At 46.5% G+C, this 11,482-nt stretch overlaps 1 protein-coding gene across 1 annotated transcript; it reads left to right on the top strand.

Annotated features, from left to right (window-relative positions):
* Nucleotides 1-301: 301 nt before the first annotated feature.
* On the top strand, nucleotides 302-10,457 carry RPS6KL1 (ribosomal protein S6 kinase like 1). Its single transcript, XM_015420622.1, is given in 10 exon segments — nucleotides 302-581; nucleotides 1,845-1,969; nucleotides 2,954-3,046; nucleotides 3,326-3,373; nucleotides 5,399-5,531; nucleotides 6,725-7,657; nucleotides 8,539-8,628; nucleotides 8,820-8,902; nucleotides 10,085-10,180; nucleotides 10,312-10,457. Coding segments are annotated over 10 exon segments (1,995 nt in total). The 3' UTR covers nucleotides 10,426-10,457.
* The last annotated feature ends 1,025 nt before the right edge of the window (nucleotides 10,458-11,482 follow it).

The raw sequence follows: 11,482 nt of genomic DNA, 5'->3' as shown, positions 1-11,482 counted from the left end.
GTGGGGTTTTCAAGGCAAGAGATGTTCAGAGGTGGTTTGCTATTGCCTGCCACAGTGTCGTGACCCTGGTATTCCTTGGAGGTCTCCCATCCAAATACTAGCCAGGACTGACCCTGCTTAGCTTCTGAGATCTGACAAGATCAGGCTAGCCTGGGCTATCCAGGTCAAGCCTACAGTAGTGGTTACTTATGAGTAAATATACATAAGATTGAGCTGTGTGTCTTTCCTGCAAGTGTATCCTGTTTCTAATTCTCTTTGTCTCAAGCTTTGCAGCAAATGGCTTGGTAAGGAGTTCTTGAGAATGGCTGTTTTTTAAGTTGACTGTCTTGCGAGTGCCTGTTTGGGCATGGAATCAGAGTCCTGCACCCAAGCATTCTCCCAGACCCGAGTATATTTGGACCATATTCGGAGCCGAGTCACACCAGGGAGTGCAGATGTACATGGAACTGGGAAGCGCGACTACCTGGTGGATGCAGCGAAGCAGATCCGTTTGGCTTTGGAGCGGGATGTGAGCGAGAACTATGAAGAGGCATTCAATCACTACAAGAATGGCGTGGATGTGCTGCTCAGTGGGATTCAGGGTATGATGGGAGAGGAGGACAAGGGAGGGGAAGTTGTGAAAGGTGCAGGAACCCTGGGGAAAGTGGATCTCTTGGAACCAGGCATCGTGTTTGGTCAGACTTGTAAAAGGCTAGTTGCTTGTGGCCAATTTCTTCTGTTGCTTTAAACCACAAATGACTAACATAAATGTGTAAGCATGTTAGCTAGTATGTTTTTTGTGGGCTAGCAACTTTTATGGATGTATTTGTATGTCTGTGCATGGCCATAAAACCAGACTGCAAATAGGGAGACTACCCCAGGTAGATTATGTTAAGAGTTCAGGTGCACAAAGATTGGCATCATGCTGACTGTATATAAATCTACTTGGTAGTCTCTCTCATTCCTTTCAAAGCAACTAATTTCCCCAGGAAGTACAGCATTTGTGGAACAGATTTGTGATACTGCTTGGATCAGAATGCATCTCTGTGATCGCATACAAGTGATTGGACAGTCATGTTTTAGTAACAATTTCTGTGTGTGGTGGGGTCGATGCTGTGCTTAACTGACGCAAGAAAGGAGCAGGACAAGGTGAACAGATTGTCATTATTTTCCCGTTATGACATAAAGCAAAGCAATCATGATAGCAGTTTAGGGTGATGAGGGGTTAAAATGCGGAGAGAGCAAATAGTGTGACTCTCATCTGAAGCACGAAGGTATGGTAATCTTGAAGTGAGCTGTACACTGCTAGGTGTTTGTCAGGACAGGATATAGTTAAAATGCGGAGAGAGCAAATAGTGTGAAGTGAGCTGTACAGTGTTAGGTGTTTGTCAGGACAGGATATGCCAGAAGGAATACAGAAAATTCACAAAGCATTTATTACAGAATTCAACTTTCTTAAGTTTTTAAATTTCATGTAGGGGATCTGCTGTGCAGTAAGAAGTGGATATAGTCCATTCCTCCAGTTCAGGACTCTGCCACCTCATTTTTCTGCATATGTGGACCAAGTCCTTGACCCTTCCCACGTGACTAGTAAATCCAGAGTAAACTTTGCAAACAGAGCAAGAATTACAGCATGTGTGCATTATAAGAGATATATACAAATATGCTCAGTTTGCATAATTATCACAGATGTCAGCTTTTTTGTCACACAGATTTTAAAATGCCCCAGTTCAGAGCTTAAATATTAATTACAGATTATATATTGCCCTGATTAGCAGGCAAGAATGTTATGATTTTGGGAGAAACTGGGGATTAAGGGAAAAACTCCATAGGGCTAATGATTAATACATACAACTCCTGCACAGTGGATCCGAACAAGGAGCGCCGTGAAGCTGTGAAGCGCAAGATTACACAGTACTTGAAACGTGCTGAGGAGATATTCAACTGCCACCTACAACGGAATTTGGGGAATGGAAGTTCCACTAATACGGTGAGAAAAGAGTGAGGGCTCTGTGTACGCAGATTGGTATATTTGTCCAATAACAGAGTCTGCATCCACCAAATGCAGACACACCAGTAAGATTATTCCAGAGACCAGGCAAAGAAGGGAGACCAACTTCAATGTACAACCTGCGCAAACCCCCCCCAAAGGTCTACAAAAATAAAAGACCTATGGTAGAAGAATCCAAACTCCAGTTGACCACTCCCAGAAACTTATTTTTTGTTGCTTTAGTGCTTTTAAATTATCCACCACCTTTCTATGCTGAGTTTTAATGCTATTTGCTGTTTTCACATGTGATTTTAAGGTATTTTATCAGATCTACTGTTTACTGCCTCTATTTTTAACATGTTGATTTTTATTATTTTGGTATTTATTGCTCATGTTAGCAACCATGCTCCCCTAGAGATAGGACTGCAACTAAATAAAAATGAACAGTGCCTGGCAAAAGCACAGAAATAAAATAATTGCCAGGTAGGGCTCTCGAGGTCAGAAGGCAAGCCTTCAGTGCTAACTTAGCAAAGATCCCTGTGTCACCTGTATGGGTACTACCACTCGCCTCTGTTATTCACATATCCCTAATTTCTCCTTGACGTATAATTCATAGTGCTTTAACAACCTGAATCTTGGAAGCAAAATTAAAGAACACTGAAAATGCAAACATTGCACATTTTCTGTAGTTTGCCAAATACAGCCTGAATTTCTGAGCGCAGAATTTGGATTTCCTTGGTATAAAGTGTAGTCAGTCCTAGTAGATTTCCTTTGGTGGAATTGACAAACACTGGTTTTCCCTGTGTACACTTCAGATTAAATGGTAAAGTAGAAGGTATTGCATACACAAGCAATTGCACTGCAGTTTGTGACAAAGGCTGATATTCCCCACCCCCTCTATTTGTATTAAAATGTCTAACAATACAGTTCACTCTGCACTTCTTCCCCCCATGAGAGTTTATCAACCAGGTTTCTTATTAACAGGGTTACAGCAGCCTTCGCTTTCGGCCAATTAGGACACTCAGTGCACCAGTGGAGAACCTGAGGAACTGTAAAGTTGTCGGAGTAATTGACAAGGTAACTATTTGCTTCTGAAACATCTAGCTTGGGCTGACAGGTAGTGTTCTAGAAGGATAGCCAGAATAGTCTGTTGTAACAAAGAATCTTGAGGCACCCTAACAACCAGCACATCTGTTGTGGCTTATATGTGCATCTGAATGACCCCGTGCATCTGATGAAATTGTCATCGGTATACAAAAACTCCCACAGCAATAAATGAATTATCTTCTAAATTGCTACAGGACTGTTTATCGTTAGTGATGGCACTGTTTATATGTGCTTTTGTGCTACTTGCAGGTGCAGATAGTGCAGGATCCAGCAACTGGAGGGACCTTTATACTGAAGGTATGTACCTCTTCTTTCTCTTATCTTCCTTCCATTGGCAATGCTAGACACGGAGTTTCCACAGAGCCTGATATGTCAGTTCAAGAGGCACTGTGGCCACAGGTAAGGCGCAATATATATTGTGGGTAATGTGAGCTGGACAGTTAATGAGCACAGTAACCACCCATTGTGGGTAGCCGTGTTGGTCTGAAGCAGCAAAACAAAGTTGTATTCAATAATAAAATAAAAAATAAAAACTTTATTGGTCTTAAAGGTGCCACTGGACTTAAACTTTGTTCCACCCATTGTGTATGTTTACCATACTCGTGGAGCATATGCACATCATCTGCCCACAACAAAGGTTGGTCTTAAAGGTGCCACTGGACTCATCTGCCCACAACAAAGAAATTGTACACATTGTCTGGCTGTGCTACATCAGTCCTCAGGAAATGAGCACAATGGCAATTATTATGCCTAATAACTGTTCAACTCATATTATCTTCAAAATATACATACAAGAGAGAATTCACAAATTGCACAGTTCTTGGGTTCCAGGAACCCCCTTGGATAGTGTCCTAGAAGACCAGAGCTTGGGAATGTTACTGCTAGGTGAAATATATAACCTGGATGCCACTCGCACATAGAGGAGACTGTGGGAGTCTCGTGTTCACATTATTTGATCTATTGTGGTGGATCTCGTGGTATGTTAAGCATTCTTAAATCAGCCAAGAAATAATGATGCCATAAAAAGAGTCCCGTCCCCCCCGGTCATGGGGGATCTGTTACAGGATTTTCCAGGTTTTTTTAACTGCTAAAAAGAAGCCATAGGAATATAAGTCTGGGAATGCAGGAATCCCTTTCTTATTACACTGTTTTCCTGATAGAATTTACGCCCCTTCCCACAAGCTGCTACTGGGTTTGGGTGTGTGTGCAGCGGGAGACCCGCAACTCTTCATATTTTTGGGTTCTTACCTCCGTTTGGTCTAGCAGATTCAGATAACTTATTGTTAGCTAGTCGTTCCCTCAGAAATTAGGCAGTGATCCAGTCTTTCTGAGACAATGCCACATATACTTGCTCATGCGTGAAATCTCTCTCCCCCATACCAGACAGACTGAGGGTATCCCTCAATCATCAGAGCTCCTCAGGTAAAAATTCTCCGTTTCAGCCTCTTCCTCTGTATAGAACTTATGCAAACTTTGCTGGCTGCTTATAGTGCCTGGCAGTCTACATTCCCTTATAACCACATAATCTGATGTGATTCCCAATCTGTTCCTCTTCCCTCCTCTTTTCAGTGAGTCCCAGTGGCTGCTGCTTACCCATCTATGTCTCTCCCCCCCCCGCCCTCTGAACTATTCATCAGCTCCCTCTTGCTGCTGCTAGGGTCTGTTGCTTGGCCTTTCTTGCCTCTCTATGCCATGGCTTCCCCTGGCTGTTTCTGAGCAGCAGAAGCACATATACTGCAAAGGCATGCTGGGAGACAAGAGACAGGCCCTGGCTTTGTGGATTTCACTATTGAAAGGGTGGCCCTAAACACTCACCTGCACACAAGATTAGAGGTAGTTCATAGTGATACTTATCCTGTGGTCACAGGTGAGTTCTGGGAAAATTCCATAGCATTAGTTAACCTCTGTAAAAGGTAAAGGTTCCCTTGCTCGAAAGCCAGTCGAATCCGACTCTAGGGTTGCGGTGCTCATCTCCGTTTCAAAGCTGAAGAGCCAGCGCTGTCTGAAGACATTTCCGTGGTCATGTGGCCGGCATGACTAAACACCAAGTCGCACGGAACGCTGTTACCTTCCCACTGAAATGGTACCTATTTATCTACTTGCAATTTCTTGCTTTCGAACTGCTAGGTTGGCAGGAGCTGGAACTAGAGACAGGAGCTCACTCCGTTATGCAGCACACTCGGGTCTCGAACTGCTGAACTACCAACCTTCCACAGCCTGCAGTTCAGCATCCACAGAATCCACCTACCTCTGATGCAAATGCTGGACAAGCATCCAGCCAGGTAGCCACTGTATAGACCCTGGTTCTGTATTCTGTTTCAGAGCCTCCCCAAATCCCATGTAGAGACCCGTGGAAGACAGACAATCATCCCTCATGGAATCCCATTCATGGCTGAATTGTTGCGCTACTATGTGAGTGAAGACTCTATCTTCCTTCTCTTGGAACATGTGAAAGGTAAGCATGCCTTATACTCATTTCCCTCTTCCAGTATCATCTGGTATAGATTTTGTGGTTATTCAGGGCCAATTTGGATTGTTCTGCACAAGAGATTCAGTTTAAAAGGTCATGTCCACCAGATTGGGCTTGGGGACCCTAACACAAAGGGTGCACTGGGGACTTTGGAACCAGACCATTGATAGACCAAGAGAAAAGAGTGGAAGATGGAAACTGCATGCAGAGGAACACAGAATTACTTATGTGACTCAGCTTCACGGTTAAGTCTAGTATATAGTACTGATTAGATCCTTAAAACAGGGGAAAGATCCAACTGAGAGAATAATGAAACTTTAAAATAATTTCAGGGAACTCAGGCTGTTGGCTTTCCTATGCTGGCCTATGCATGGAGCAAATAGATGTCTGAAGCAGTTGCCACTCTGTTCCCAACTCCTGTAACAAAGTGTTTGGCTCCCTGCAGTTCAGTTCCAGTATTACATTCATGTACTCCTGTCTTAATGTAACAAGTACAGAACTGGAAATAATCAGGTCACAAAGATCCAGTACTTTTTTGGTTAAAAAAAAAGTGCCTGTAATATAACAGGTTGCATTGATTTCCACCAATTCCCCCCCCCCTCAGGTATTGGGAGGGCCCTTCCAAAAGGTGCTGGTACTCAGTACCAGCGAGTACCACCATAAAAAAGCCTTGCAAAGATTATAGATGCTAATCCAATGAACAGAACTTTAAGATCTTCCCAAAAGGAGCTCTGCAAGTTACTTGCAAAGATTATAGATGCTAATCCAATGAGCAGATCTTCCCAAAAGGAGCTCTGCAAGTGATGGAACTGTAATATAACATCAGAACCGGACAGTACAGTTGATGTTTCCTTGTCTAGTGCTGCACCCTACCATTTGTATGTAAGATTATAGTAATGCCTGCAATCAGTTCATTAGGTGTATTTTTATTTGCATCAATGCCTGCATTTTTAACCTGGTGGTGGAGACTCTTGGCCATGCATCTGTCTCAGCTAAACCTACCCAATGAGATAGTTGGGATGATATAATGGTGGGAGGGATGAGAGGATCAAGTACGTCACACTGAGAGCTCCTTGGAGGAAGGTGGAATGGGATAGAGAGTAGAGATAAGGTGTAAGGCATAAGACATCACTGGTAGGACCTACAGCCATCACTTTTCTCCTTTCCATTTCCCATAGGAGGTACTCTCTGGTCCCATCTTCACTCACAGTACCGTACCTCCAGTTGCTCCAGTATATTACATCCAAAGTCCAGCTTGGCTTTGGAGTATGCCAGTGAAGAAGGGCTCAAAGGAAGCCTGCAAGGAGTTGATTCTAGGTCAAGGCAGAGTTGCAACAGCACTGGGCAGACAACAACTAGTATAAATCACCACACATCCAGATACGCTGAACAGTCGCCACCTCAGGAACAGTCACGCGACCACACACATGCCAGACCCAGTAATGATTATAGGTGGCATATGAGACCTGCCGTTGGAGGAAATACTGTTGGGGGGAAGAATTTAAGTGTGACACACAATTTAGCTGGTGCTGCAAAATCTACTATCAAGCCAGTGGGCCAGGGACATAGACTCTTGGTCAACAAGGGGCTAGCTTTGCTGTCACATGACTCATTTTGCAGCTCTGTACCGGAGAGAGAGACTTCTCAGCAAGACCCAAAACAATCAACGGGTGAGAGAGCTTCTGTTCCTGTCCAAAAGGCAGCAAAAGGAAACAACTTGTCAAAGACAGAAACTCCTTGCCGCCGCATGCCTTGGCTTATACATTCCCCAGCAACTCTTCCGAGGCAAAAGCAGGCATGCTCTGGAATTCTCTCACAGAATTACTGCAGTCTGGACAACCAGTGGAGTGCAGCAGAAGTGAAAAAAGGGGGAAGTCATGCCCAGGAAGAATTGGTTCCTGACAAGGAACAGCACAAACAGCCATCCCCAGGGCCATATGACCCAAGAGCATGTTGGGCTTCCAGAAAGAATGGCCCTGGAGCCTGGGGCATCAATGAGGATCAGATTCAGCTCTGGGCAGCAGAACTGCTTTTGGCTCTGGAGGGTCTCCATCAACAAGGGGTGTTTTGCCAGGATCTCAACCCACGGAACCTACTTCTGGATGGCTCTGGTAAGCTTTCTCTTGCGAAGGAGACAGAGAATAATTTTAGGCCTTCGTCTTGGATCACTGATTGATTTCTGAAGGTTTGGCTTCATTGAAAGCAGTCCTCTTCCCTATTCTTGAGTTTTGCAGCATGGCAGGAAGACAGCAGTTTCCATTATGCCATAGTTTGCGCAGATTATTACTAAAGTTACTTAGGGTGCATTTGTCCAGACATGGCCCCATTTTGCTAACTCCAGTGTATCAAGACAGTTATACCCAATCCCTACAGTACATGAATGGGACAGAAGCCACTTGAGGCACAACTGCTTCCAAGGCAATTCTGGCAGCCTCTGAAGGACCCAACATGATGTAGTTATTTCTCATGGTCAGCACCTGTTCACATAAGGCATGAATTGGGCATTATGTTTCAGTATCCGTTGCAGTACCTGTGTCTTTCGTCCTTCCTATAGGGGTTCTTAAATAGACAGCATCTAGCATTTAATGAAGCATGCAACACATGGAACTGAACACGTGGAACTAGAGCCAGTTTGAGATTGGCAAAACAGGATTTGTCACAGTTTTTGACTGGGGGAGTTCCCCCAGCATTTTATAACTTCCTTTCCCCCCTTAATGTGTACTCCAGAACTTCACCTTGCCTTTCCCCCCTCTTTTCCCTATAAAACCAAGTTCTCTTGTTCCTTCTAATTTTCCTCTGAAACTGTAGTCCTACTCCTGGGTAGGAAGTTTCCAGAGCTTGTGAAAATGTTACTCCTCAATTTTTTTCCTTTGTCAGGCAAAAGCATCCACCACCACCACCACAGCTTTCTCTGCAGAATAGCAGAAATGCAAGAGACTCCTGATACCTGCTGTACTACTAAGATTTGCATTCACCTCTTTCAATCTCATAGGCCATATCCGTCTCACATACTTTGGCCACTGGACTGAAGTAGAGCCGCAGTGTTGCAGCCAAGCACTGGAAGAATTGTACTGTGCTCCAGGTAAGGGAGAGAGCACTTGCTTTTGACTTTGCAAGTATCCCCACAATGAAATGCCGAGGTCCACCATTCCTTAGGAATAGTCCTTTTAGAGGATTGGCCTAGGCTGTTAGAGAGGCAGAAGGAAAATGAGGGACTGTAGGCGTTCTCATTTTTTTAAACATCCTTGTAACCCTGGTTCCTTTATTCTGCAGAGGTGGGTGGAATTTCTGAGCTTACAGAAGTCTGTGACTGGTGGAGTTTTGGGGCACTTCTCTATGAGTTACTGAGTGAAACGGTGAGTAGCTTAGAATCTGGAGCCATCAAATTCTAGGCAACCAGAAAAGCTAACGGAGAAGGGTCATGGTAGGTCCAGGCAGGGCCGGCCCGAAGTCTTTTTGCACCCAAGGCAGGGCTACCTTTTGGCGCCCCCACCAATTATGGGGTTGCCAACCTCCAGGCAGGGCCTGGAGAGAAGGAAGTCCAGCTGCTGAGTGCATATGACACACACACACACAGAGTGGAACATACTACCTCGGGAGGTGGTGGTGGATGCTCCTTGCCAGCTGGCTGGTGGGCTCCTCCACCGCCCCCCTCAGTCCCCCGGGGGAAGGGGGTTCACAGGTCCCCGGCTCCTTCGCAGCTCTGTGCCCCATCTCCTGCCCTGGCCCCTGCTGGCACAGCTTACAATCGGCTGGCTCCGGACCTTCCTCCCCCACTAGCCGGCACAGGGAGCATGCTGGGTTCGCCCTCCCCCCCGCCTTCTCATTCGGCCCCTTCGGAGGGCGCGGCCAGGCCGACCGTCCCATTTTGTGCCATGGGCTGCTGCTGGAGGCTGGCCAAAGGTGGTAGGCCCGCAGTGCTCCTCTTGGGCGCCCCCAGCTCAGCAGCTGCTGCATGGAGGCTGCTGGGGGGAGGGGGAGCTTCTGCGCAGCCCCGAAAAGAGAGCTCGGCCCCTCCTCGCCTCTCTGAAAAGGGACCCTTGTGCGCCCGGCCAGGCGAAACCCAGGCCAGGCTTATCTCTGGACTCCTGGGGGCTGGGTCCTGTTTGGCGCTAGAGATGTTCACTGGCATCCCCCCTGCCGCTGCCCCCCCTCCCCACCCCACATCCTGGGTGCTGAGGTGCGAGGTGGGCCCACTGGCAGTCTCTGGGGGAAGACGGGAAGAGGCAGGACTTCTGGGAAGCGGTCACCCGGTCAGAGAAGCCAGGGAGATCATGGCTTTTGGGGGGGGCTTTGGGGGGTGGGTCCTGTTTGGCGCCCCAGGGCCGGCCTGTGCTCTAGGCGAATGCCTAGTTCGTCTAGTGGGTGAGCCGGCCCTAGGTCCAGGAGCCCCAAAATGCTGATGCACTGCATTGCAGGACTGGATTTTTCACCCTTGTTGTCAAGGGTTAACGTTAACATACTAATGTCATGGAGTGTACAAGTATTACTTTGTATGTGATAAGCTTATCTAAGCAGCACTGTTTTATCTCTAACAGTCTTTGTCCCAGAATCATCCCTCAGGGATTTATCCTCATACCCAGCTGTACCTTCCAGAAAGACTCAGCCATTCTGCTTCATCTCTTCTATCAGAGGTGAGAATCACCTTCTCAAGGGGAAGCCGACCCAGCTAGCATTAAGTGGTTGGGGGTGGGGAGAAGATAGCTTTGAAGGGGTGACTGGAAAAAACAGGAAATCTGAATTACCCTCCCCCTTCCTTACACAGCTGCTGAAGTATGATCCCAAGCAACGTTTGGGTTCTGGAAAAGACGGCGTGAAAAAGATCAAAGCACACCCTTTTTTCAGCAGTATCCAATGGAACAAGCTGGTTGCGTCCTGAAAGCTGAACAAGGGGAGGGCGTGTGTGCATGTTTCCACCCGAGTGCGGCACATGGCAAGTCTGTGGCACAGGACGAGCCAAGGCCTTCCAGGAGCTGCTGTGCATCAGCAAAAGTTCCCCAGGCTTTAAGACTTGGGTGGTGCTAGCAGTGCCGCTGCTCAACAGGAAACCTTACACAGCTGGACTGGGGCCGACATTTCCTGGCGAGTTGCTGTATTCTGCTTCCTAACTATACGGCAATAGCTGCTGCAGGGAGAACTTCTGCTCTGGAAGGGCATTTATTCTCCTCCAGTTTTACCTTTGAGGAATTCTAGTATTAATAAAGGTCCCAAGGATTCAAAAAGGCATAGGCCATGCAAGACTGATGTCTGAGGATTTTGTTTGATGCTTCCTGAATGATGCAAGCAGAGTCTCAGCATTTCTCCCTCCAAGTATTGTTGTCCCAAATGAGCCCAGTGAGGGAGGGTCCCCCCCCCCGAGCTTCTCCTTGCTTCCCTTCTCCCTTGGTTCAGGGTCACCTGTCCAGCACTTCTTTACCTCTCACTTAGCAGTACCTGCCCAATCACCTCCTCCCCTTGTCTGTTCTAATTTTACCTAGAATCAACTAGCTGCAGTACAGGCTTGATCCCTGCTAGCTTCCTGGCACATTTTGGCTAAGTACCACTAGATGGCAGCCTTGTGTCATACGCTATCAAATCCACTGCTGGTTGCTTGCAAGGGTACTTTCCCCACCCAGCTTTCTCCTCTGCAAGACTGAGTACAGAATGACTAATACTTGAAGACGGAAGATGAGCAAAAAGCTCTTCCTGTGACCTCTCCCTGTGGATCTGCCATGTTTGTTTGTGAACATTCTTAAACCAATAAAATATTTGCAGCTCAACCAGGTCCTTGTGTGGATTTTTAGAAACAGTACCAGCTGCCTTGGCTCAGGTTCCTATGACAGGCCCAACCAAACAGGCACAACTCTACAGACATAGCAGGTGGCTACCAAACCAAGGAGTTCTCTGGCATGCCACCACCAGCACATATAGTTGGTATGTGCATTGTGCATTCTCCA

This window comes from Gekko japonicus, unplaced genomic scaffold (assembly GCF_001447785.1).
Source record: "Gekko japonicus isolate JY-2015 unplaced genomic scaffold, Gekko_japonicus_V1.1 scaffold1050, whole genome shotgun sequence".
NCBI lineage: Eukaryota > Metazoa > Chordata > Lepidosauria > Squamata > Gekkonidae > Gekko > Gekko japonicus.
This window is presented reverse-complemented; position numbering and strand designations above follow the sequence as displayed.